The 25,393-nt window shown below is 51.7% G+C and overlaps 9 protein-coding genes across 9 annotated transcripts; 5 read left to right on the forward strand and 4 right to left on the reverse strand.

The window, feature by feature from the left end:
- Positions 1-110: 110 nt before the first annotated feature.
- On the forward strand, positions 111-2,460 carry B0T26DRAFT_305692 (Adenosylhomocysteinase). Its single transcript, XM_060434288.1, has 4 exons — positions 111-416; positions 498-1,413; positions 1,490-1,925; positions 1,982-2,460. The coding sequence occupies exons 2-4, from the start codon at positions 513-515 to the stop codon at positions 1,992-1,994; spliced, it is 1,350 nt and encodes a 449-aa protein (XP_060296674.1). The 5' UTR covers positions 111-416; positions 498-512; the 3' UTR covers positions 1,995-2,460.
- A 194-nt stretch (positions 2,461-2,654) lies between these two features.
- On the reverse strand, positions 2,655-3,228 carry B0T26DRAFT_711148 (uncharacterized protein). Its single transcript, XM_060442022.1, has one exon. The coding sequence runs from the start codon at positions 2,926-2,928 to the stop codon at positions 2,710-2,712; it is 219 nt and encodes a 72-aa protein (XP_060296675.1). The 5' UTR covers positions 2,929-3,228; the 3' UTR covers positions 2,655-2,709.
- A 123-nt stretch (positions 3,229-3,351) lies between these two features.
- B0T26DRAFT_776982 (uncharacterized protein) lies at positions 3,352-6,448 on the reverse strand. The gene is made up of 5 exons (XM_060446628.1): positions 6,221-6,448; positions 5,841-6,050; positions 5,696-5,752; positions 4,780-5,218; positions 3,352-4,677 (listed from the first exon to the last, which is right to left on the reverse strand). The coding sequence occupies exons 1-5, from the start codon at positions 6,404-6,406 to the stop codon at positions 3,776-3,778; spliced, it is 1,794 nt and encodes a 597-aa protein (XP_060296676.1). The 5' UTR covers positions 6,407-6,448; the 3' UTR covers positions 3,352-3,775.
- Positions 6,449-11,798: 5,350 nt separating this feature from the next.
- B0T26DRAFT_711161 (caffeine-induced death protein 2) lies at positions 11,799-13,050 on the forward strand. Its single transcript, XM_060442023.1, has 2 exons — positions 11,799-12,239; positions 12,302-13,050. The coding sequence occupies exons 1-2, from the start codon at positions 12,161-12,163 to the stop codon at positions 12,805-12,807; spliced, it is 585 nt and encodes a 194-aa protein (XP_060296677.1). The 5' UTR covers positions 11,799-12,160; the 3' UTR covers positions 12,808-13,050.
- Positions 13,051-13,608: 558 nt separating this feature from the next.
- On the forward strand, positions 13,609-15,954 carry B0T26DRAFT_647285 (NMDA receptor-regulated protein 1-domain-containing protein; the record flags this gene model as incomplete). The annotated part of the gene is made up of 3 exons (XM_060437885.1): positions 13,609-14,512; positions 14,566-15,720; positions 15,776-15,954. The coding sequence occupies 3 exons, from the start codon at positions 13,609-13,611 to the stop codon at positions 15,952-15,954; spliced, it is 2,238 nt and encodes a 745-aa protein (XP_060296678.1).
- A 1,181-nt stretch (positions 15,955-17,135) lies between these two features.
- On the forward strand, positions 17,136-18,938 carry B0T26DRAFT_646240 (ATP-NAD kinase-like domain-containing protein; the record flags this gene model as incomplete). Its single annotated transcript, XM_060437792.1, has 4 exons — positions 17,136-17,208; positions 17,296-17,343; positions 17,444-18,501; positions 18,567-18,938. 4 exons carry the CDS (start codon positions 17,136-17,138, stop codon positions 18,936-18,938), a joined length of 1,551 nt encoding a protein of 516 aa, XP_060296679.1.
- A 179-nt stretch (positions 18,939-19,117) lies between these two features.
- B0T26DRAFT_711167 (nucleolar protein,Nop52-domain-containing protein) lies at positions 19,118-20,412 on the reverse strand. Its single transcript, XM_060442024.1, has 2 exons — positions 20,136-20,412; positions 19,118-20,025 (listed from the first exon to the last, which is right to left on the reverse strand). Exons 1-2 carry the CDS (start codon positions 20,314-20,316, stop codon positions 19,247-19,249), a joined length of 960 nt encoding a protein of 319 aa, XP_060296680.1. The 5' UTR covers positions 20,317-20,412; the 3' UTR covers positions 19,118-19,246.
- A 1,303-nt stretch (positions 20,413-21,715) lies between these two features.
- On the forward strand, positions 21,716-23,299 carry B0T26DRAFT_644994 (pyridoxal phosphate-dependent transferase; the record flags this gene model as incomplete). The annotated part of the gene is made up of 3 exons (XM_060437672.1): positions 21,716-21,916; positions 21,988-22,047; positions 22,223-23,299. 3 exons carry the CDS (start codon positions 21,716-21,718, stop codon positions 23,297-23,299), a joined length of 1,338 nt encoding a protein of 445 aa, XP_060296681.1.
- A 256-nt stretch (positions 23,300-23,555) lies between these two features.
- On the reverse strand, positions 23,556-24,786 carry B0T26DRAFT_741052 (uncharacterized protein; the record flags this gene model as incomplete). Its single annotated transcript, XM_060443916.1, has 3 exons — positions 23,556-23,796; positions 23,859-24,583; positions 24,673-24,786. 3 exons carry the CDS (start codon positions 24,784-24,786, stop codon positions 23,556-23,558), a joined length of 1,080 nt encoding a protein of 359 aa, XP_060296682.1.
- Between the last annotated feature and the right edge of the window lie 607 nt (positions 24,787-25,393).

A 25,393-nucleotide genomic window follows, 5' to 3' on the forward strand; every position in this document is an offset into this window, starting at 1 on the left:
CCGATTTCTGACAGTCCGAATCGGCGCTGGGAGGGCAGGCTGGTGGGGGGTAGCCAAAATTGGGTTAACCCGACCCATTCTCACACCGATAGGTGTCGGTGGGGCGAGGTATAATCCGTCCAGCAAAGGACCTGCTGTCTATCCAGGCTTTTCCCCCCCACCGCCTGCCCGCCTTTGATCTTCCAATTTCTCTTTCCCCTCCTTCATCATTCCTCAACGTCCTCCCTCGTTCACAACCAACAATTTACACTACTAAAGGTGAGGGCCCCTAGAAGGTACGACGTACTGTCTATCTTAATCCACAGTCCTATTTGCCTCTTGTTAAGTAAATTGCTGGGCAGGAGCTGACATTCCACATTGCACAATTTAGTGGCTACATTGTGACCCCTCCTTCCTTCGTCTCCCCGTTTCCACATGTAAGTCATATTGGCTTCTTCAAATCCGATTGCCCACTGCCTTTGGTCTTTGAATTGGGACTAATCACTGAAACGTTCCAGAATATTACCGTCAATATGGCTGCTCCTGCCAACAAGTTCAAGGTCGCAGACCTGTCCCTCGCTGCCTTCGGGCGCAAGGAGATTGAGATGGCCGAGAACGAGATGCCGGGCCTAATGGCCACCCGTAAGAAGTACGCTGCCGACCAACCATTGAAGGGTGCCCGGATTGCAGGCTGCCTGCACATGACGATTCAGACTGCCGTCTTGATCGAGACCCTCACGTCTTTGGGTGCTGAGGTTACCTGGACATCTTGCAACATTTTCAGCACTCAAGACCACGCCGCCGCCGCCATTGCCGCCGTCGGCGTTCCCGTATTTGCGTGGAAGGGCGAGACGGAGGAGGAGTACAACTGGTGCCTGGAACAACAGCTTGTTGCTTTCAAGGACGGCAAGAGTCTTAACCTAATCCTAGACGACGGCGGTGACTTGACACATCTAGTGCATGACAAGTACCCTGAGATGCTCAAGGACTGCTATGGTGTTTCCGAAGAGACCACAACGGGTGTTCATCACCTGTACCGCATGCTCAAGAGCGGTTCTTTGCTTGTGCCGGCCATCAATGTCAACGACTCGGTCACCAAGTCCAAGTTCGACAACCTCTATGGTTGCCGCGAGTCGTTGATTGACGGCATCAAGCGTGCCACCGACGTGATGATTGCTGGAAAGATCGGTGTTGTTGCCGGGTTCGGCGATGTCGGCAAGGGCTGCGCCATGGCTCTTCAGGGTATGGGCGCCCGTGTGCTCGTCACTGAGGTGGACCCCATCAACGCTCTCCAGGCGGCCATGGCTGGATTCCAAGTCACTACGATGGAGAAGGCTGCCAAGGTTGGCCAGATTTTCGTGACGACAACTGGCTGCCGCGATATTTTGGTTGACAAGCACTTCCTGGAGATGCCCAACGATGCCATTGTGTGCAGTAAGTCATGCTACCCCAGTGCCGATTGCATGCACACTGTGAGACTCCGAGCGGACATTGCTAACTTGTGATACAGATATTGGCCACTTTGACATTGAAATTGATGTTGCCTGGCTCAAGGCTAACGCCCAGTCGGTGCAGAACATCAAGCCCCAGGTCGACCGCTTCTTAATGAAGAACGGCCGCCACATCATTCTGCTCGCCGAGGGCCGCCTTGTCAACCTGGGGTGTGCCACCGGGCACAGCTCGTTCGTCATGTCATGCAGCTTCACCAACCAGGTGCTTGCTCAGATCATGCTTTACAAGAACAGCGACGAAGCGTTCTCCAAAAAGTATGTGGAATATGCCAAGAGCGGCAAGCTCGAGAAGCAGGTCTACGTTTTGCCGAAAATCTTGGACGAGGAGGTTGCACGACTTCACTTGGATCATGTCAATGTCGAGCTTACGACCCTTACCGGAACTCAGGCCGAGTACCTTGGCCTGGGCGTCGAGGGCCCCTACAAGAGCGACCAGTAAGTCCTAACTCAGCCCCGCTTTTCTAGATGTCGCTAATTTGACTCCCACTCAGCTACCGTTATTAATATTTGATGTGTTGTATACTCGCCCTGGCTCTTTTAGTTCGGGGTGTGGTGTGAAGTAGCTCGTTATAAGGGATCTTCTTCAACACAACGGGTCTTGGGCTCTTCTCAGCGGCATGTGTTTAGGGGTTTCAGAGCATGGTTTTTCAACAGGCACGGGTTGCATGGTACGGGCTTTGCAAAGGTTGGCTGGGTATTAAAAGCGGTAGGTCTGGTACACATTTTCAACAAAAGTACGGCGTTGGCTTTGGCTCATGAGATATCCCACCCCCACACCCAGTGAGAGGCGTTTAACATATCTGGTCATATTTCTGTGCGGGAGTGTTTGTTTCTTAAAGGGGAGGAATAAACGACACGGGCCCGTCAACCGAGGCCCGAGAAATAGACAGACAATATAATAAAGAGGCAACGAGAACAAAACGAGCCCCCTCCTTAGTTACCTATTATTGGGTTTCGGTTTTCTACCTTTTAGAGTCCAAAGTGTTACTGAGTTTTGGGCGAGATATGACGTTCCTCCGTAGGCTGCTAGCCTCGGTCCCTCAGTCTTCAAGGTAATCATTGTTGCCATAGCTTATGGCACAATAAGTTCTTCCTGCAAGCAAGGATACTGAATGGACTTGTTATTGTGTTGTTGTTGTTGTTGTTGTGGTTGATCGAGCTTACAGGTGGTGTTACTAGGCATTGGGCAGGCGATTTAATTGATCACTGTTTCCCGCCGTTATGTCCGCGCCCCGCGACTCCAAGTCCCTCTTTTCGTTTTTACTTCGTAACCCTCCGTTCCACTAATTTCCCGAGTCCGAGCCCTGACTGTCTCCATTCGGCTCGGTCCGGGACTAACCAAAGCAAATGCTGGGACATAACAAGAACAAAGCTCCGCAACCCATCGATCTAAAAATGTAGTTAGTGGTAGGATGATAAACTTTCGTACCACATCCATTGTCCTGGACTATATAATATAACGAGAATTTCTCAGCGGGAAAATGAAGGCAAGGGTTTAGATACTTACTTGGTACTTACTCACCTACCTTTGATATAAGTAGGAAGATGCTCTTTGAGGTTCTTACCTGGGTTTTGCTAGCTCGATCGTTTTCTCTATTGATGTCTACGGAACAGTTATAGGCACCTACACTACACGAGGCACTTAATTCCGCCGTCAATTCACAAAAAGCAACCGGTTCAGTTTAAAAACCAACCACGTTAACTTCACTCGATAAACAAGTTGCTCGGCTATGGCAGCATACTACAATCCTTGCTCTATATTATCACTTCTATGTCGCTACGGCTGAAGCTCGAATATAGCTAGTAAAAATACAAGAAAACACGACCAAGCAGGCGACAGAAAAACCGCAAAAGCCTGTTACTTGCCGATAAATGCAAATGCGAGCGCTTTAAAGTATCCCAACCTCCCTATGCACCGTGGACTTAATATGCCGTACCATGCCGCATCATGCCATTTGCCACCCGCCTCCTTATCTTTTGGTTCCATTGACCAGCCTCGTCGATGGTTATCCGTTAGCCCCGCCCCCTTCCAACGAAAACATAGCTTGCAAGCCAGTAACGCCGTCCTTTTATCTCTAAAATCGTAAATGCAGGCTAAGGAAATTGTCTGGCTGCTCCATAAACCTTGCGGCAAAACAAGACATAAAGTATGCGGTCACGTGTGTGCTGGATTGTGAGCCGGACCCTGTGAATGGGGCACAGTCATGTCGAGGGTTCGTAACATGTGCGTTTTCAAACCACCCTGTGTGCGTATAATCGTAAAGGTTGTCCAGGTATCCTCCTGCTCAAGTTCTATTCACGTTGACGCCTGGCCTAACAAAGGCCCGATACGCGATGTCCGAGAAGCGGCGAACAACATTAGTCGTACCACCTGCAGAAGTAGACTCTTCGCGGATAAACCTCGTGGCTACCGCAAGCTTACTGCGGGGATCGGATTCCTCCAGATGCGTCGGTACGGCTTCCTCGTTGAGGGATGCATCCCAATGTAACGTGTACTCTCGCAAGACGGCAATGCTGTAGAGGACGTCGCGGTTCTCTCGGCCGTCAAGAAGAGATCTCATCAGGCCCAAATAGTGTTCTCTAAACGAGGCATCTGACTCTGAGGATGACGAGTGCGACTGGAGGAGGTATTGACCCAAATGATGCCAAAACTCAAATTCGCTCTTCCGAGTCGAGCTATTGTCGCTACCCGAAGCAGGGAAGAGAGGATTCCTCGAAACAGTCGTGTTCGAGACAAGCGTCTCGAAGACGTGTAGGCGCGCGCGCGCCTCCCAAAGATCGTCCTCGGGGGGAATCGAATCGGGGAATGGGCGATCGTCAACCTTTGGCATGTATGAACTCGGCAGACTAGCAAGGGCCCAAACTAGACAGGTTTCGAGGTGGCCAGCGTACACCATATCGGCAGGGTCGGTGCTCTTAATCCCTGATATATTATCGAGGAAGGTAGCGAAAAGGGCAATTAGTGGTTCGTTGGCGTGTAACATTGCTTCTGGAGTTTTTGATGCGCTTGTCTGGGCCGATCCCAGCCTATACCACTGTGTCTCGAAGAACATTGTCAAACCGGGTACGTATATATCGTTGTAGAGGTTCGTGATCTCGCCAAGTACGCCCACAGAAGCGGGCGATCTTGGGATCGGAGGCAATGCGCCCCCAAGTGCTATGAGCTCATCGACCTTCATCTTCTTTGCTGGAAAACCTGTATAAGCCAATGTGACCCCATGAGGCTGCGTGTAAGGCCACAGCCACACAAAATAAGGCGTAAACGGGGGGTGGGGGGATGGGGTGCCACCTCTGAGTTGAGTTTTAGCACTGATGTCCTGGTCTGTGCCCTCTGATTTGCTCTGCTGGTATTGTGATGCAGGAGTGCCCACGGTGCTCGATGCGTCAGGCCCCTGAAGCGCCGGATCGATTGCGGTGGAAAAGTCAAACCCAGTGTCCGTCTTGACACTCTGCGGTGTCGACGACACCGGCGATCCGAAGGTGATACTGGGCGGAAGGGATGGTGCGTATGAATTCTGGAGAATGATTGGTTGGTAAGACTGCGTGGTCGAGGATAGCACTATTGGTGTTGAGGCAAGCGTCGTGGCAAGCGGAGGAGCGGAGGACTGGCTATTCAGAGCCGGTTGAATTGCCGCAGGGCCTTGCTGCTGTTTAAAGATGGGGTCATATCCAAGGCACTCGCGTTTCGACTTTTTGCAATTGCCGCACGTTGGGTGTGCTTCGTCGCACTGCAGGGTAGACGGTATGTTAGAGCTATGGAGGAAGCGATAATCAGGAGAACGTGGAGTCTTTTTTTGTGCGAGTAAAAATCGGGCGCCATTTGTGCGAACAGGAAGTAGTTGCCGTAAGCAAAGAGGGGAGGGGAAAAAACAAAATCGGGCGCAATGGAAAATTCCAGGGCCTCGGGAGTCAAGGTACAATCGGCAAGACAGGGAGCTACGGTAGTTGCTCGCTTCGGCGTAGCTCCAAGTCAAGCGACGGGACTGTCCAAGCGATCACAAGCGAAAGCATGAAGTTGACGTGAGCAACTTCTTGCTGTCCAGCTACGATCTCAACGTCTCCTTTTCTTCGCAAATTCAACGCCGCTCGCAGCTTGTTCGCCATTCCAACCGTCCTGACCCCAACGTCCGCAAAATGGCCAGAATTGAACGCAGCAGGGATAATGACTTTAGAAGTCTCCAGGAGAACAAGGAGAGCGGACTCACCTTTATTCTTCGCTTGCGACATGTTAGACATCCAGTTTTAGTCCGTCGCTTGATTTCCTATTCGCCAGAACCAAGGAATCCTCATTGTCAGTACTCGTATGTTTGTCACGAGGGTTTATTCGGAATACTGCATTTGTATCGGTACCTTCTTGTGTCTTCCCCCGCTCAACGCAATGCGCGGGTCATGCGACATTCCCGGCGCAATGGCGAAGCGCATCGCATTCGGGTCTGGGTGGATTGTGTACGCACCGGGGTGGACACCGTAGTAACCCATTGCCATCTGTGATGGGGGCATTGATCCCGCCATGTGCGAAGCAATGGGCAATGCGTGCTGCTGCTGCTGTTGCTGTTGCTGCTGCTGTTGCTGTTGCTGTTGCTGTTGCTGTTGCTGTTGCTGTTGCTGTTGCTGTTGTGTTGCTGTTGCTGTTGCTGTTGCTGTTGCTGTTGCTGTTGCTGTTGCTGTTGCTGTTGCTGTTGCTGTTGCTGTTGCTGTTGCTGTTGCTGTTGCTGTTGCTGCGGCTGGACGTGGTCAAGGGTTCTCATACTGGGCAAAGAAGTCGGTGCCGGTCGATATGGGTCATTCGGGGGGAGGCCTTGTGGTGGGTATGCGTAGTGTGCGGCATGAGGCATACCGGCGGGCTGGTAGGACGATGGCCTCGGGTAGCTCATCGGCTGGCGAGGATGCCCAGGGGGAGGTTGTGTGTTGGACATTAGCGGCGAGGAGGTCAACGGCGGATCGCCGTTGCACCGTGTTCTGTGCAAGTCTGCGTGGTGGCCTTCGACCGAGTCTGCAGAGCCGGCGGTCGACACGCGATCGTTTGGGTAGGCATTGACCGTCGAGTCACCATCCGGAACCCCGTTGTCACTACGCCTCCGGATGTGTGGCCGGCACCGAGGCTAGCGGTATTGTAATGCGCGCTCTGGCGGCTCGTCTTCGCGTCGCCCGTTGGTGGTGGGCTGGTTGTGGTTGTGGCAGCTGCCTGGGTGGTAACGTCTGTTCTGGTTGATGATGCTGTACCTGAATCAGCTGAGCGCGCGACTTGAGTGGACTCGAGTCCAGAAGTTGCGGTCGAGCCTGGGACAATTCGGAGGATTGAGCCATACTGGGAATTTAATTAGATTTTTTATGGAGCCACGGTTCCTGGCCAGACCAGAAAAAAAAGGGACAGGGGACGACGCGACCCTGGGCCGGGTTCCCTATGGACGAACTGGCCTACCTTGTTCCCGATGTGTCTCCTCAGAAATATTTCGATACCCACCTACCTAGCTTCCTACATATAAGGCCGGCCCGTGCAAGGTGAAAATACACGCTTTCTAGCACTGCAGGCCATTCAGCGTATAATGACATGGAGTAATTCAGGTCTGCGCGCAGTGCTTCATTACTCCAGACGTCTCCTTCGACGATTTTAAATTCCTGCCCCCCTGTCTCTGGGGCTTTTGGGCCCCGACCGCTTTGCGCGATCCCTGGTTCCCTGAGATCTTAAATGTGTGTAGGCTTGGCGTGCCGAATATACACTGCAATAGTAGCCGGAAGTACTCCGTACGAACTTTGTGGAGTCAATTCCTTATGCGACGATGCAGTGAAGCTTAACCTGGGTGTGTCTTGCAGATTTCAGGGAGGCAGGTACCTATGGCTGCGCAGGGTGTTTATTGGGATAATAGATAACCAAGGTTAAACAGGCTGTTTCGATTTCGTCGACCGGGGTCAGCGATTAAGATGACGATGGATCTTAGATCGTCCGGGGCGGCAGAGGTATGAACTACCTAACCTTCTACCTCCAACTTTCTCTTCCATTTTTGGGTCGAGGAGGGGGGCGAGGAGGGGGGAAAGGAGGTAAGGAGGTGGCATGCACGCAAGCCAGCCATTCTACAGGGATGGGCGCTGTGGCCACCTAGAGTGAAGAATTGTGTAGATTTCCCGTTGCGGGAACAAAGCCATTGGCCCGTTACAAGAAAGCCATCGCCCGCTATTCGTCTAAGCTAGCTCCGTGTAAATTTCAACAGCCAGCGTCCATCCCTCGCGTCGAAAACCAAAACCCTAGATGACAAAGACGGCCTAGGAAACTTGAAGTCTGATAATCCGGCAAACATGACTTCAACGCAACTCTCGCTTAATGAGATTACTCGAGTTATGTATAACACATCTTTACTACCCCGTGCTGCGTAGATCTTAGGACAGTGGGCTACATGCACTATCCTGTAGTGTAGCCAGAGCAAGACGATCTAATGTAGCGGGTGGGTATGCTTGTCTACGAGTTCGAAACTCGGCTAACCTTCTACCAAAATATCTAGATAGGTAGGTACCTGGTAGGTACCCATGTGTATTATATGATGATTGTTGAAGTACAGCCTGGATGCTTTCCGCCTAGGTAAGTATCCGGAACTTCAAAGTCGGCTGTATTAACATCAGGCATGACGCTTAGGTGGTAAGGTAAGGTACAACCTTTGTCACGCCGCCGGGGATCGCGTTAGATCAATCTGGCCTTTGCATGGTGTCTACCCTAGCGTAAGGACTAGCTCAAATAGAGAAGGCACTCAACCATTTTGTCTACCGCCGCCCTCGAATGAAAGTCATTGCTCGTTGCTTTACCAAAGCAAGGGGCCTCTGTGTTATCAACAACTCGCAGTGACGTCCTCTATGAACGTGTATTTATAACACGAGTCGTAGAGCAAAGCGGTCTAGGTATTCCTCAGCAAGGCATCCCCAATGCAGGAAGATGTGGTAACCTTCTCGGATATGTGTTAATTTACTCGCACGGTTGTAGCGGAGCACCTTACTTAGGTACCTTATATGCCTAAGGTAAGGTAGGTAGAACAGTAGATCTTCAGGTACCTACGTATCTTTAATGTGTACTATACGCAAGACAACTTACCAAGCCCAGGCACATGTATAGCTTAGGTACTAGTATATCTAAATAAGGTGCTCCGTTACAACCAGGTAGGTTCCTTGGGTAGTACTGGGGCACTTCTTTCCTCTATAGATATGCCGCATATGAACAAATGCGGAAGGTTCCTCCAAGAAACCGAGAAGATACCACGGGTCCTAATTAGCATTTGGTCGCGTAGTTATGCACGCATTACCAGCACCAAGCCATACCTTGGGGGCTCGGCTAGGTAGAGGAAAAGAAAACCTGTAAACTCGAGAGGTTAAGCAACTTGGCGATTCAAACCATGATACAAAACCTCCCAGATAAAGGACGCGGCGCGCTAGAGTCTAGGCCGAGCACCAGGTAGGGCGAGCACTATCTGTAGTATCTAAACTATCGAGGGTCAACTTTTGATGTTCTACCTAGGTAGTCCGTAGTCCTATGGCTGTTTCCCCATTCACGGATGTCGCGTGGCTACCGCCAACCGCGAACGACGCAAAGCCGACGGTCTTCTCGGTTGTATCCTGCAAGACGGCCCGAGTTGAGGACTTTCCGCCCTCCTTTTATCCCATTTGAAACAAGTAAACATGCAGCTTTGCTTCTGCCCGGAAGAAACGCCCCAGCCTATTCGTCGACATATACCATACATCGAGTCGAGCTAACTATTGAGACGTATCTTCGTTGTGGCTAGCCGGACCAAGTGGTCGTCACACTTGCAATTCCGGCCGAGTTCTCGCTGGGTTGCCCCTGAGGCGGCCTACTCCTTTTTATGGGAAATGGCGTGGCCCTCGCGGGAACTGAGACGAGGAGGCCGCGATGGAACTGGGTTGGGAGGGTGGTCTCTCTCGTTACCGCCTTCGCCCCACTTCACATGTCACCTAGCAGCTTCTCGCTTCAACTAGGCGTAGAGGACGCTACTCAAGCTAGGTAACAGCCTGGGCGCCTTGTGCATTGTTGCTTGTTGTGAGCCACAAGGGTAGGGTAGTATGTGAAAGGTTACCCTTCCACCGATACGTACTACGATAGTAGTACATAGAACTTGCTTCAACTTGCATTCCCAGGTCCGCCGTCAGCAGTTCCACGTTGGCTGCGCCGCCTCCACACTCGCCTAGGCACATAAGGTATGCACAATACCGCCTCGTCAGGAAGCTGTTAATGGGCCGCATCCGGGGCGGCCATTTATCCTCGACACCCTTGCCCGTTGGGCCCGAGGCCAATGCGCGCATTTTATTGCTGCTCCAATTTAAGCACTTAGTTGAAGAGTCTACAATCAGCTTTGGAAGTCGAACATGACTGAATTGTGGCTGAACGGGCTCAATGATCTCCGCATCCCGTTCCCTGGACCTCTGAGAGGGGAGGCGATATAGCGACACTGCTATTTTCTGCAAAACTTGGGGGTTTGCGTCTTTCTAGCTACTCTGGTTTATTTTTATTTTTCACGTTCCCCGCCCGACCGTTCCGACTCGGGTATGAATGAAGGCCGGGCATCACTCGTGGCCAGCCAAATTGCAAGTGTTTTGGCTGATTTGAACGTGGCATATTAGGCTCTTTAACTTTAGCAGATGCCCTGGGACGATTGGTACCCCCTTACCAAGGTATGTAAGGTACCAGCTTACCGAACATATTGTGAGTGTAAATTGAGTACTGTACAGCCTCTGTATCGTCCAGACCCCTGTTGCCGCCGCGGTTCATTCGCCGCCGATCCTTGAGGTTGAGAACTTGAGCGATGAGGTGCTTTACCTCGATGTACGTCTAGGTTGCGTATATGGAGTAGATGTTATCAATTGTAAGAATTAGTTTCCAAGTTCTTAGCTAGGATTGGTAAACCCGGAGCACAAAGTCCAGCCTCGTCTCTGGGCCTCGTGTTGGCTCGTCTCTCTTGGGTCACGTAACTCTGGTACTATGTAAGTAAGGTACCCTGCTTACGTAGCGTAAGATATACCTTGGTATTTCATGTGCGGCCTTTGTAGGTAAAGCTTGCGCCTAAGTTCAGTGTATATAAGTTTTGGTACCTAGGTAGGTATCTTTCACGTACTCTGTACCTTGTTAGGTTCCCCTAGTGCATGTACTGTACCCATTGCGAAGCTGAAAATCCTGAGCCGGCTTTGCGGGCCGACTACTCCGTTCAATACCCACGGTAACTAAACTAGCAGAACCGAACGTTGAGTCTTAAACGCTTCTGCCCGGGTTGCCTACCCGTACCGTTCACTATATGGCCCAAGGAATCCTCGAGGCTAGCGCTATTAGGCCGAACTCACAGGGAACTTATTACGAGATACTCTGTAGTTACCTGATGCTTTTATCGTCGATTCGTACTGTCTATAAGACACCACGGTGCCAGAGCCACCCATCTAGCCGAATTATTAACGACCTTGTCCAGAGTCGTGGGTTCACGCCGAATAGCGGGGTCTTTCGGGTAGCTCGACTCGGTCCGTGGACCCAGGCTCCCGCAGAGCTAGCGTTTCTAATGTACCTAAGCCTCTACACCCTCTACACCACTGGCAGTTGCCTACCAGTACTAAGTAGTACTTAAGACAGTAGAGCCGACCGTCCTACTCTGTGGCCACCTAGGAACTTTCCGCGACGAAGAAAACATAAAGTTTCAAGCTTAACGACGGGACTCTAGTTGTACTCATGTAGCTGTACTTGTGTAGCAAGTAAATCTAGGAGCCTCTATCCATAATTTTCCCCGAGTTGAAGTTCATTTGCTGGTCGACGGAAACTTAAAAAGTATCAAGCAGTTGCAAATCAGGTAGTCTTCTCGAGCGGTTATCAAACAAGCGACCGCACCGTTTTGAGCTATCAGATGGCCGCTCAAGCTCAGTCAGTCCCTTTCCGACTGGGTAGTAGCGGGCATCAGCCACTAAGACCTTGCTCGGAAATCGGGAGAAGCTTGGGTCCAGGCCAACGACAGCACAACTCCAGATTGTACTAGGAGACGCTCGGGGTTCAAACGACCGTCTTGTCACTCGTACATTTTATTTCAAGATCATCCTTACATGGGGAAGATGGAGGGTTATGGCTATCGAATCACCCAAGATTTGAACATGTACAAGTATAAGTAGGGACCTTTACCTCCGCGCAGAGAACACCTCGGATTGACGTTGTGTTGTTCCCTACATTAGGGTAATAAAGTGACATCATTGGGACTTAAAGGGTAAGACTAAACAGCCAGAGAACAATATTGGATATAAAGTGTTACGTATTAGACTAGACCAAGGAACTACTACCAGGTACCCGAAGCTGCATTGTCATGTGGTCAAAGCATGCCGGCCAGCTGACTCAGCTCCAAAGCTTCAAGTTGTCCGTCTAGGGTCTAATTGATGATGCTCCCACTTCTGCGGACAACCACAAGTATTATACATAGGCAGGAGCCTAAAAGTTAACGCCGGCGTGATCAAGATTAACGCGAATCGACTAATAAGAGCCGTTAACAATAATACCTTCTCACTTGTTGTATCTTCACCGGGCGTAGTGAGTTGCCCTCGCCGAACAACAAACCCTGGACATTACTGGAAATTGCTTCATCGGCACTCTGGCGGGTATTCTGTGGTCGAGACGAGCCGCTCCTACAAAGGAGGTCGCAGCTGTCTCTGCGATGCCCCCTTCTGGCAGCATGAGCCAAACATCGCCGCACCTGACGCCGCACTTTTGTTTCTCGACTACCGCCCTTCGAGGTCAGGCTCCGGGACCCCTAAATGAACATCTTTCTTTTGGGGCATATACTGACCAGGAGCAGATTTCTTACGAATATCCCGGAGCTCCGTCGATGACACTATAAACCAACAGCTCAACGCTTTGGTGACGCCCGCCAGAGCGGGGTTTGACCCATCCTCAACATTACACCGAGCATCCCGACCACTTGCGCGCCAGGTGGATGCGCAGTCGTGCAGGGGCTTCAAGGACAAGGCCTTGTTTCCATCTTGGCAATCCCGCTCAGACGTCCTGAACTACTGCGCACTGGTCGCTACGAGCCCCGACCCTGACGACCCGATACGGATTGAAGCCAAGAACGAGAAGAATCAGGAGATGGTTGTTGACGAGAGGCTCGATCCGTACTCGGCTCGATCCCTTCTAAATGAGCCCCGGACCGAAAAGTTAGCATCTGTCGTTAGGCAAGAGAGGGGCATCGAAAATATAATCCGCTCTAGGACTTGGGGTATCGTCAAAGAAAGGTGCGGAGAGACCGTTGAAACCTGGGAAGAGGCCCTTGCCGGATGGCAGAGAGCCAATGCCCAACTGTGATAAGAATGTCTACAAATGTATATAATATTTGGAGAAACATAGGTACCTTTGTTAAGTTGGATGGGGATACCGGAGTAGCATGTACTGTACTATACCTAACCAAAGTCACTACGAACTACCTGGGTACAGTTGGGAATTCACCTCAACAACACTTGTAGCGTCGTAAATCTTCCTAATTGTTACTTCACACTGGGTGAAATACTCTGCATGTTGTTCAGAAACGGATATTTTGCGAAAGGAAAAAAAAAGAGGGAAATGAGGGGTTCCTAAGGTGGGGGGGGGTGTGCACCTCGAAGAAGGGAACACGCGAGGTGCAAGGCAGCTACCTACGTAATCAAGTGTTGCTCCGCTGCGCCGCCCCATCAGACCTAACCTTTGCTAGGATGTTGGCACCATATCATATCACCAACACGCACTCAAGAAACGCACGGCCTTGGCGCAACAAACCTGTGAGAATTGGGCTCCTCCTGGCGAAAGATTAGTTTTGGGCTTTCGACTTCTCAGGTTCTAGGAAATATTATTCTTGCACTCTGCTAAATCTAAACCTGGTGGCCCGCGCGTTTTGGGAATTGCCAACCTGAACTCGGGCCGGCATTTCCAGGCGAAGGAAAAAAAAGCCCGCTCATCCAACCTCGCCCTCCCCTCCCTCCCTCCAAATCCTCTCGTCTCCTACGGAAAGACGACAATTACCTCTAAATATCGGAAACCTCGGGCTTCGCACCAACTATCGCAACCAGGCGTTCCGACTTCGTCACTGCGGTGCTTTCGAGGAACCACTAGAACCCCCGCAATCTATTTCCGATGCCGCAAACACTGAGTACAAGAGAGGCCAACCTCTTCCGTACGGTCATCCGCCATTATGAGGATAAGCAATATAAGCGAGGCCTCAAAGCGGCCGAGCAGATTCTGAAGAAGAATCCCAAGCATGGAGACACGATGTCGATGAAGGCTCTGATCATGAATGCGCAGGGCAAGACGGAAGAAGCATTTGCCCTCGCCAAGGAGGCGCTGACCATCGATATGAAGTCGCACATCTGCTGGCACGTGTACGGCATTTTGTACCGCACAAACAAGAATTTTGATGAGGCTATCAAAGCCTACAAGTTTGCGCTCAAGCTCGAGCCCGATTCGCATCAAATTCAGCGTGACCTGGCTATCCTGCAGATACAGATGCGCGACTACCAGGGCTATGTCCAGAGCAGGTTTGTTATGCTCAAAGCGAGGCCACACCTGCGTCAAAACTGGACTGCTCTTGCCATTGCGTACCATCTCGAGGGTAACCTCCCGCAAGCAGAGAACATCCTAACGACATACGAAAAGTCTATGACGTCCGCCCCACTGAAGACCGATTTCGAGAACTCGGAAGCAGTCCTGTACAAGAACTCAGTAATTGCCGAGGCCGGAGACGTCCAGCGAGCCTTGGACCACCTTGAGATCGATGGGAAACACAGTCTGGACCGGTTAGCCGTGATGGAGCTTCGTGCCTGTTATCTAGCACAGCTCGGCAAGAACGAAGAAGCGGCGAAGGCTTACCGAGCGTTACTAGATAGGAATCCGGAGCACCCGGATTACTACAAGGGCTTGGCTGAAGCGTTGGGTATCCTAGAGGGGGCCGAGGCTGCTCGACTAGCAGTCTTTGACGAGTACGCCGCGAAATACCCTCGTTCTGATGCTGCACGGCGTCTGCCTCTAGATTTCTTGAACGGTAAGTTCGCACCAGGAGCCTTGGTGAGAGACTCGTGCTAACAAAACTGCCAGGCGACCGCTTCCAAAAAGCTGCAAAGGCTTACTTGACCCAGATGTTTGATAAGGGCGTACCTTCGACGTTTGCGAACCTGAAACATCTATTCTCAGACCCGTTCAAGAGGGACACACTGCCCGTTCTAGTCGAGGAATACATTCAAGAGCTCAAGAGCAGTTCGGGCAGCAAGGGAAGACGCAACGAGGACAGTTCCAAAGGCGAAGGGGCGGCCCTGTACTTCTTGGCACAGCACTTCAATTACTATATGAGCCGTGATCTTACAAAAGCAACGGAATATGTCGAGAGGGCTTTGGAATTAGACCCCAAGAACGTCGACTTCCATATGACGAAGGCTAGAATATGCAAGCACCAAGGCAACGTTCAAAAAGCTTCAGAGACAATGGATCACGCCCGTTCGCTCGACACCAGGGATCGGTACATCAACTCCAAGGCGGCAAAATACCAACTTAGGAACAATGAGAACGAGAAGGCCCTCGAGACAATGGGCCTGTTCACACGAGTTGAAACAGTTGGTGGTCCCCTAGCTGATCTGATTGACATGCAGTGTATTTGGTTCTTGACAGAGGACGGCGAGGCATGGCAGCGACGAGGCAGTTTCGGCCTGGCTCTTAAGCGTTACCATACCATCTTCAACATTTTCGATATCTGGCAAGAAGACCAATTCGATTTCCATAGTTTCTCCCTGCGAAAGGGTCAGATACGGGCGTATATCGATATGGTCCGTTGGGAGGACCGTCTTCGGGAGCACCCATTCTACTTCCGGGCGGCACTAGATGCTGTGAAGCTCTATCTTCTAATCCACGACAAACCTCAAGGCACTAACGGCGTCAATGGTGGCGACGGCAAGGGTGCAAACGGGGAAGATGCTGCAGAAAAAAGGAAAGCAGCTAAGAAGGCGAAAAAGGAGGCCCAAAAGGCAGAGCGGGAAGCCGCGGAAAAGGTCGCCAGGCAGGATCCGAACAAAGCAAGCTCCCAGAAGAGCAAGGATGCCGAGGATGTGAAGAAGAGTGACGAAGATCCGAATGGACTTAAGTTGGCTGGAACTGTGGCTCCCCTTGTGGATGCCATGAAATTCCTGGAGCTGATACTTCAATTCAGCCCTAAAAACATTGAAGGCCAGCTCGCCGGCCTCGAAGTGTTCATCCGAAGAAGTAGGTCCCTATTTATTCTCCGCGGCTACGTCCGATTGACTAACATTTATCCCAGAAAAGTATCTGCTGGCCTTGCGCTGTCTCAAGGCCGTCCTAGCCCTTGACAAGAGCAACACAGCGGTCCAGGAGCAGGCCATTAGGTTGCGCAAGACAATCGATCCGATTCTGGACTCCCTGGCGCCAAAGCTCCAGGAAGTCTTCAGATCTGAACTCAATGCCATTGGCATCTCATGATCTAGTTCGGAGACTAACTCAGTCTAGTTGTCAAGACAAGGTCATATCGTAGCGGAAAGAGACGTGTTCGGATGCTTTTTCCAGTTTTTGGCACTGGGATAGTCCTTGGCCTGTTACTAAACTCCGGATGCCCGCATTCTGGGGTTTACCTGGCCTGTTGCTTGTACGAGTATGATAATGTCGGCCAATATTTACGGTGGCGAACTCAAGAGGTAAATTAGGCTTTTGGCTAGGAGGCGAACAAAAAAAAATAGAAACAACAACAAAGAGTAGAGAACCGAAGAGAAAAAGGCCATTGCCTGTCTATGCGAGATAACTAGGAGGTAGGCAAGTAACCAGTGGCTTTGTAATACTTAACGAGAGGCTGAAACCTATATAAGCTATTGATGTATGGAAGAAGTCGACTGTTCAGATTACTAGGTGTTTACTCGTTCAATTGACAAAAGGCCAATGCACACGCTCGCGTAAATGGTTGGCTAATTGTGACTGTTATGGATTCGGGCTCTCTTCCCCGCAATGGTGAAGCCAATTATGTGTATTATGTCAACTGAACGAGTAGGGCAGTGTATGTACACTATGAATCTCGGAAACGCTAATAAGCGGGATTCTGATTCGAAAGTGGCCGTTGGTAGTGTATGTACTGTACACGGGTATAGTGGGGGCCAATTTCCGAGGTTTCCGACTCTGACGTTGGATAGCGCCTTATCCCCAACCGTGCCACTAGTCACAAGGCGGATTTCCAAGTCACTTCCCCTACATTCATTACCTGCATGTCTGGATACAGTACTTTAAGATACTTCACTAGGTGTACATACTTATAGCCTAGCTCTGGAAAATCCGCGGATTCCGCTGACTGGGACGAAAGGTGTCAGCACGAGCAAAGCTCGTCTCTGATATTTGGGCACATATTGATCCAACTTATTAGGAGAGGGAAGGAAAGAAGGACATCATCACCGTGTCCGTAGAATCGCAACTTTTGCAGAAAGGATTCGCCAACCCGGGACTCGGTCCATCAACGCCCTTTATGCGCATTTTGTGACCATCGCTGTCTTCCCGCGACTTACATGGTCAACAAACAGCCCGCCGCCACAGCGGACAAGACATCAATGGACGCCGAAGCTCCCGCGAACCAAGCCAAGGTTATAGCGGTGCAGGCCGTTGAGTCGAGACCGCCCCTGGATATGGAGCACGATGTACTTGAGCTTTCGCCTGCGGTAATTCTGTCCCTCGGCAAGGACGCTTTGTTCATATCAGGTATATAGCCTCTACTCCCCCAAGCTTCCGCGGAAGGCTGCACGTCCACCCATACCTAAGGGTTCGGCTGACACGGTCCGTACAAAGGCCAGCCTGTGGGCAAACCCTGTCGAACCTGTGGTGTAGGGGTTATGGGTAGGGACAACAAAAACTTGCCGCCCAAAGACAAATAGCTCTTTTGCCTATTTGGTCTTGCTATTTATTGCCCGGGCTGACCATGCTTCTTTCCACCCAGAAGCAACTAGTGCGGCCCCCAGCACCATTGACTACTACAATATACTCTGGGCTGAGATCGCCGAGGATCATAGGCATGTCTCTATCGACTTCGCCAGCCAAGTCCGTTCGCATTGCCTCGGTGTGCGTAATGTCAAGCTGGCAATCCCAGTTCTGCGACCTGAAGAGTCCATTCGTGTCATCCGGCAGAGCATCACCCCATGGATCGAGCGCTTGTTAGATCGCTCATACGGCAGCGCTGCTCGCCGCAAGCGCGCCTGGGTCGTGGTTAATCCACACGCAGGCCCCGGAAAGGCCGACGTGATCTGGGACACGGAAGTTAGGCCGATATTCGAGGCTGCACGAATGCCCATGACTGTTGTCCAGACCACCTATTCAGGCGAAGCCGTCAACCTGGCTAAGGATCTAAATATTGATGACTATGATATTGCGATTCCATGCTCAGGCGACGGCCTCCCACATGAGGTCTTTAATGGCCTCGGCAAGCGTCAAGACGCTCGCCACGCGCTGTCCAAGATTGCCGTGTGTCATATTCCCTGCGGATCCGGAAATGCCATGAGCTGCAACTTGTACGGCACTCACCACCCTACCTTGGCCGCGCTGGCCATCGTGAAGGGGGTGCCTACGCCATTGGATCTTGTTAGCGTCACTCAAGGTGACAGGCGGACGCTCAGCTTCCTCAGCCAAGCCCTGGGCATGATTGCCGATTTGGACATCACTACCGAGCCTTTGCGGTGGATGGGAGCCGCGCGGTTCACCTACGGCTTCCTCGTCCTAGCAATGCAGAGGAGGATTTATCCTTGCGATATCGCCGTCAAGGTAGAAATCGAGCACAAGGAGGGCGTGAAGGCGCATTACAGGCACCAGATCACTCAGGGTGCGACGGGGGTTGGCGGGCCCGGGCGGCAGGGCCAAGCATCCCCCCCTACGCCGGCTCTCACGGAGGGTAATGGTGATATAGGCCTCCCCCAGCTGAAGTATGGTACAGTGATGGACAAGCTACCGGACGGTTGGGAACTCATCCCGTACGAAAAGCTGGGGAATTTCTACTGTGGTAACGTAAGTCGCGTTCTTCCTGATGCATCCCTATATTCTGTTCATTACGGCTTGCTGACCTGGTATAGATGGCTTACATGGCGCCTGATACCAACTTCTTCTCTGCCGCACTTGCTAGCGACGGCCTCTTGGACTTGATAACAGTCGATGGCGACATATCCCTCTTTAAGTCTATTGGGATGCAGCTCTCAGTGGAGTCGGGCCACTTTTTTGACAACCCGCTCGTTACATATCGCAAGGTCTCGGCATACCGCATTATTCCACGCCCGAAGAGCCGCCGTGGGTACATTAGTATCGACGGCGAGTCCATTCCATGGGAACCATTTCAAGCCGAGGTCCACCAAGGCCTCGGCCTGACGCTCTCCAGGAATGGCGTCTTCGAGGCCCCGGGCCCCCTTGAATGGGACAAAGTGACTAACACTGAGAGGTTGAGAGCTTAAGAGGGGCCCGCAGGACGGATTGAAATGTCCCTTTTCTGTGCACGATACCAATGTCTTTAGTAGCGCTCTTAGCCAGTTGATTATCTTGTTATATGGTTCCGGCGCCCAGACTCGTTATTTAGGTCAACAAGTAGTTATATTTGTATGCATGAGAGGCAGAGACACAAGCGTGACGGGATATTTGGATATTCATTATTTATAATCGTCATATCTTCCTATATCATCGGAAATTAGACAGGCCTCGCTGCAATATTTCCCACGAAGCGATTGAGGTAAATGGAATGTCTTCGCTGAAGTAGACTAGTCCACTAATCCTCAAAACCATCCCAGCTCCCTCCATCCCCGACATCTGCTGTGCCTGTCTCTTCATCGACCACGGCCCCAGGGGTAGCACCTCTTTTGTTCCCCGGGAGGCGTTCGTCGGCTAGGGACTCCTTAGACCGAATTCGTACGGCAGGACTGGTGGTGCCCTGTTCGAAAACGTCTACCTGATTTGAGATTCGTTGAAGGATCTTATTCGCCTGCTGATCGCTTCCATCTAGCAAGCCCGCCTTTTCTGCCTCATCAACCCAAATATCCAGAACATGTAGTTTTAGGCCCACCGGGACTTTCTGTGGCACTAGCGGATCCTGTTCGCGGCTCGGCCGAGCGTCCCCGTCAAGTGCGAAGGGCCACTCGCCTAGAAGGCCCAGGATGTCGTCCACCCTGTCTGTGCTCCACACAATGCTGCCATCTTTGTTGCTTCTGGGCTCTGCCTTCATCCACTGAAAGCCAGCCCCGACAACTCGCCTCACGAGGAGCAAGAACTTCTCCATTCGCAGCACGTCAATGCCGGTCCATTCGCGGGACATGGTGGCCCAAAAGCCTCGTAGCCAGGGTACTGTGGCATCGCGCGGCAAAATATGGATCAAGTCGGCGAGCTCATTGCACAAGTTTTGTTGGGGAATAGCCCGATCGCACATCCATAATGCAAAGAAGAGACCCTTCCAGAGTTTTAGCACATCCAGCGGCGCAAGAGTCGAGGCAACTTGGCGGGCGGAAAGGAAATTGTGTAGGGAAGCGAGGGCGGACGTGCGAATCTTGCGGTCTGTTGGGTGAGGTAACCTCCTGTCAGTCAACCACGTCGGCCATTTTTGCGTTGCTCGGAGACGACCCGCCATGGTTTTACTCTTTCTGGGGCAGGGTGATTTGGCATACCGCTCGAGGCAAGGTTCTTTATGAAGGGCATGCTCCTCTCTTGGGACGCCATTTTCAATAGTGAGATTCTGTGGCCGCGAGTTTCGTCGGGGAGTGCTTGTCGCCAAGTTCCAACACACGCAGTATTCGTGAAGTATTGTCCGCCTGGCAGAAAATATGGCGAGTGGGGTGTAGGCGGCATTACCGTAAAGCCATAGGCCGCGCCGAAATGCGAATCATCTACCCCGCATGGGGCAGTTGCTGGAGCCGCCGCCGCCAACTTTCCTTTCCATGTATAGGGCGATGAGCAGTGGATACGGAAGAACTTGAAACATTTCGATTTACACGTGCGCAACGTTGCTGCGTCCGCTCAAGATTTCCAACATCAACATAATTCCTATGGAGCACCCACGATCAGATATTTTAGTAGTTACTAGAGAGCGCCCAACAATCCAATTCCTGAATGTTTGTTGGCGGGGTACTTGGACAGGTAAATGTTACACCCCAGAAAATATACTAGGTACCGGCCAGGACAAGCCCTAAAATAAGGATTCCAATAGCTTTACCTCCCTCGAAGAAAAACCTTTACGGCGAGCCGTGAGGTATTAAGGGCCTTTCAAATCTTGGAAAGTCCCCCGCTAATAAACATTCAGGGATTGGATTATAGATGTTAAAGCTTGCCTTTCCTCAGTCTGTGAGGGCAAGACCTAGTTACAAAGGAATAAAGGAGCAAATCTCTAACCAGCGGGTGCAGACTCTAATTCTTGGTGACTATGTCGTCTACCTAGACTGGTTAATGTATATGCAAGGCATTGTTCTAGTGTATCATCACAACAGTCCAGCGTTATTGCGAAACACTTGTATTTTAAACTCGTGTATCCGTAGGTATCTCGGGTACTTCATATTTGCGAAAGCACTTGAGGGGTGCGTACTGCTTCGATTGTAAACCGAGACATGCACCGCCAAGACCTATTAAGTTTAAATGGAGGTGGCTTCGCCCATCACACAGACGTCCCACGTTGTATGCATCCGTACTCTGTAATAATCCCTCTCGATTCGTCGTAGATCTCCTGATCCGGTGCACACTAGCGAAGAGTCTCCATGCCCGTTTTGAAACAAGTTGGGGAACGAGGGTGGTTACTGTCTGTTGACTGCCTCGGCCTCGGGAGCCTTGCTTCTTCACGTGCCGCTCGATTTGGAGCACCTCAGCTGTTAGTTTGCCGAACACTTGGAGAATAAAGGAGCTCGTCCGCTGTTCTAGTTCCCAAGCTAGATGGCTGGTAACAACACAGCTTTCCTTTGGCTACCGGTAATTCTTAATGTCGAGAACTTAATATTTTGCTTTACACAGTCGAAAGTCGAGTCTGATCGAGTTGCCTTTTCGTTTTGCGGGGCGGGCGCCGCACTTCCGATCAGGCTAAAGGCAAAAGAAAGCAGTTGCGGCTCAAACGAATCAATCGCCTGCTGATGTTGGTGGCTGCAGACGCATGAGGGCGGTGCAGAACATAACGTTACCTAGTACGGCCAACAAACAGTCAGCTGTCGTCTGCAGGGGTGTGGAAACAGCTCACAGCCAAGTCAGTCACAGCAGGAGCTTAAAAATGGGGTCTGACACCACTTCTTCATCGTCACCACCTTCTTTTTCACCCTCCTTCTCTCGGCTTCATAGCATCGCAAACCACATGGCGTCAGCATCGACAACAAGTTTCCCGCCTGAGGCTGTCCCTCAGGCCCCTGAAGACCCTCTCTTTGGGCTGATGAGGGCATGCAAGGCGGACACAAGCCCGGACAAGGTTGATCTAGTGAGTTGTAGCAACGCTAACGTCCCGACCCGTGGGGCCCTTGCTATTGTATGCTAACCTTCGCCTTTGAGGGAATTGGAGCGTACCGCGATGACAACGCGAAGCCCTGGGTTCTTCCTGTCGTCAAGAAGGTGGGACTCATCAGATAGACACTCGATCTCTTCGATTTTCTCCAAAGCCCTGGGCAGCACAAAACAACCACTCAAGACCCATTGTGTTGCCTCGCTCTCTGTGCCACCCCTGTACCCCTCACCCTCGGGAATCGGGCCCGGGCTAACGCTGGTGAATGTGCCACCGAGCCAACAGGCAGATGAGATTCTCCGCAACGATCCCGACCTGAACCACGAATATCTCCCTATTGCTGGACTTGCATCGTTCACCAGCAAGGCAGCCGAGCTGCTTCTTGGCACCTCGACGCCGACAATCTCCGAGAAACGTGTTGCCTCAGTGCAGACTATCTCGGGCACGGGTGCGGTCCATCTTGGCGCCCTATTTCTGGCCAGATTCTACAAGATCCATGGCGCCAACCGCACTGTCTATCTAAGCAACCCGACCTGGGCAAATCACAACCAGATATTCGCCAATGTTGGCCTCCCCATTGCCACCTACCCGTACTTCCACAAGGAAACCAGGGGCCTGGACATTGAAGGCATGAAGAGAACTTTGGCAGACGCCCCCGAGCATAGCATCATCTTGTTGCATGCCTGCGCGCACAACCCAACTGGAGTTGATCCCACCCCCGACCAATGGCGCGAGATTGCCAGCGTCATGGCGGCCAAGAAGCACTTCCCCTTCTTCGACTGCGCCTACCAAGGCTTTGCTTCAGGCGATCTGGATCGCGACGCTGGCGCCATCCGCCTTTTTGTTGAGCAGGGCTTTGAACTTGTCATTGCCCAGTCCTTTGCCAAAAACTTTGGGTTGTATGGCGAGCGAGCTGGCTGCTTCCACTTCGTGGCGGCGCCGTCGCCTGGAACGGCTGGAATTACAACCCGCGTGGCTTCTCAACTTGCTATTTTGCAGCGCTCCGAGATCAGTAACCCGCCAATCTATGGCGCCCGCATCGCATCCACGGTTCTTAATGACAGGGCTTTGTTTGCCGAGTGGCAGGAGAATCTCCGCACCATGTCTGGGCGAATCATTGCCATGCGTCAGGCGTTGAAAGCCAAGTTCGATGAGCTAGGCACTCCCGGTACTTGGAATCATATCACGGACCAGATTGGCATGTTTAGCTTCACCGGACTCAGCGAGGCACAGGTCGTAAAGCTCAGAGACGAGTTCCACGTGTACATGACCAAAAACGGGCGCATCAGTATGGCCGGGCTTAACACGAGGAATGTGGATTACTTCGCTCGAGCTGTTGATAAAGTTGTCCGAGAGACCTAGAACCCGGCTTATTAGATGGAGCATTCGCTATGATAGAATAAACCTAGCCGAAAGGCTCAACTGCTAAAGACGTACTCGTGTGAGATTGATCATTCTAGTATTGCCAGCCGCGACTGCATTGTCTTGGACATGATAACATTGCTCGATTGTTTATGTATTAAGATGTTCAACAGCGACATTAGGTCGAAAATTCCACCTCATCCGTTCCAAACCAGTAAAGGGTAATGGACGCATCCAAATACTGTCGTTTCTGGTACTATATTAGCAGATCCCAGACGACAAGCAGGGTACACAGTCCTGCGGCGGCAAAGAAAGTGTATCGAGCCGGACTAGTTCTCGCGGCGCTCTTTTTGAGCTCTTTATTTCCTTTACCGATACCCTCTGTTGTTTCGAGGGACTCGGCCACCAGCTGGTCGATATGTGCCGACTGGGTGGCCAGATTATTTACGAGCACATTTTGGAGCTCCGAAATTTCGACAAGAGACTTCTCGGCCGTCCTAATCTGTGACTTAGCAACGGAGGTGCAATGGTTCTCTGGGAACACAAGCTGCGACCTTACCTGACTTTGTCCAACGTGCTCTCGAAGTGCTTAAGCATGTCCTGGTTGCCTTTCTCGAACAACTGCCTCTGTTCGTCTGTGAGACCATCCGGAGGTAACCTCTTCTCCCCTTCCTCACCCGGGAGACGAGTACTGCTGCCGATTAGAGTAGTAGGCGTGGCCTTTCCCAGGCTCAGGTCATCCGTATCCCTTCCTGCCAGCAGGGAAGATCCGCGGGCCTTGGCAAGCACGCTTCTATTCTTCTCCACTTCTCTCCTCAGGCGAGTCTCCATCATTCTCTGCTGCGTCCTTGCCGTCTCCTGTAGACGCTGTCTCAGAAACCAGATGACGCTCTCCCTATGTGCTCCAAGCTGGCGAGTTACGGCCTCAGCTACGACCTGCTCGTTACTCTTTCCCGTGCCAAGCGCGCCGCCCCCGGCCGCCCATGATCCCAACGCCCCCAGAGCGCGGGCATATTTCTTTTGCAGCAACGCCGTCTCTGTGCTCTGGCGCAGCTTCTCGGCGTCCTCGAGAGCGCGAATGCGGGCATTGAGGTCCCGGAGTGTCATCTTGGCCTTGGCATCGATCTCTTCACGGTCCCGTTCCGTCAGACGGGCAGGGCTTGGCGGGTGTGCAGGGTTCCCATGGCTTGCGGGACGGAGATGTGTCTTGCGCGGAGCCGCCGTTGAGAGGTAGGCCTGACAAAGGTTTCGCAGCTCGTCATGTAGTCGTGCGACTAGCGAACTCTAAGAACCAGGAAGGACACAAGAGTGGGCGTGTTAGCGACGCGCCTCCCTAGTCTGAGAGCAATGAGGGGGGTAGCTAGATGGCTCACTATCCGGTATGCTTCCTTGAGAAACTCGCCAGCCGTGTCCAAGTTAAAGCGTTTCGTTGGGGGGGTCTCGAGCCCTGCCAGAAGGGCGTCAAATGCTGTTGTTAGGTCGGCCATTGTGGCCGATGCAGAACTTGGAGCTCGCTTCGCCCCGATGAAGCTACTTAACGAGGTAGGAGCTGAGATTGAGGATGTATGCCGCCTCTGTCGGTGTTAAACACATGTTCGATTTCATTTCCGATTTCCGATGACACAAACGTGGCTAATAAAAGCACCTGCAGGGGGTGTAATGTTAGGTAGGTAGGTAAGCAGCAACCAAAGTTACCCACGGATACCTTAGTGAGGTTTGTGGGTAAGGTATCCGTATTTTTCGGTGGTTATCCGTATCTGTAAAAGACCCTATACTCAGCGTTACGGAATACGCTAGGTAGATGTGAGTGTATATTCCGTACCGTGAGCATTTAGGGCCTTATGTACTCCGCATTCTGTAGTATATTCCGAATACCGTTGAATTGTAGATACCTTACTTGCATACCCACACCGTACATCCGTTACATTACATGGTGCACCGTGCATACGTACCGCACCTTCTGCACCGAGAGTTGGCGTCAGAATTAGGTCATCAACCGCTGGCCTATGCTTTTTCAAAGGTGAACCCAAGAAACCGACCAATCCACCTTGACTGGTCACGTGCGAATCCACTGGCTTGCTTTCGAACATGGCG

This window comes from Lasiosphaeria miniovina, assembly GCF_030549165.1.
Source record: "Lasiosphaeria miniovina strain SMH2392-1A chromosome Unknown B0T26scaffold_4, whole genome shotgun sequence".
Taxonomy (NCBI): Eukaryota; Fungi; Ascomycota; class Sordariomycetes; order Sordariales; family Lasiosphaeriaceae; genus Lasiosphaeria; species Lasiosphaeria miniovina.

Excerpts from the sequence above, each read along its gene's own strand:
- B0T26DRAFT_305692 (XM_060434288.1), top strand. The coding sequence starts at position 513 with ATGGCTGCTCCTGCCAACAAGTTCAAGGTCGCAGACCTGTCCCTCGCT. Across the intron at positions 1,414-1,489 it reads CAACGATGCCATTGTGTGCA|ATATTGGCCACTTTGACATT; the intron begins GTAAGTCATGCT and ends CTTGTGATACAG.
- B0T26DRAFT_711148 (XM_060442022.1), bottom strand. The coding sequence starts at position 2,928 with ATGGATGTGGTACGAAAGTTTATCATCCTACCACTAACTACATTTTTA.
- B0T26DRAFT_776982 (XM_060446628.1), bottom strand. The coding sequence starts at position 6,406 with ATGTCCAACACACAACCTCCCCCTGGGCATCCTCGCCAGCCGATGAGC. Across the intron at positions 5,219-5,695 it reads GTCGCAAGCGAAGAATAAAG|TGCGACGAAGCACACCCAAC; the intron begins GTGAGTCCGCTC and ends TCTACCCTGCAG. Across the intron at positions 4,678-4,779 it reads TGCTAAAACTCAACTCAGAG|CAAAGAAGATGAAGGTCGAT; the intron begins GTGGCACCCCAT and ends CAGGTTTTCCAG.
- B0T26DRAFT_711161 (XM_060442023.1), top strand. The coding sequence starts at position 12,161 with ATGCCCCCTTCTGGCAGCATGAGCCAAACATCGCCGCACCTGACGCCG. Across the intron at positions 12,240-12,301 it reads CTCGACTACCGCCCTTCGAG|ATTTCTTACGAATATCCCGG; the intron begins GTCAGGCTCCGG and ends GACCAGGAGCAG.
- B0T26DRAFT_711167 (XM_060442024.1), bottom strand. The coding sequence starts at position 20,316 with ATGCCGCCTACACCCCACTCGCCATATTTTCTGCCAGGCGGACAATAC. Across the intron at positions 20,026-20,135 it reads AAAGAACCTTGCCTCGAGCG|ACCGCAAGATTCGCACGTCC; the intron begins GTATGCCAAATC and ends CTCACCCAACAG.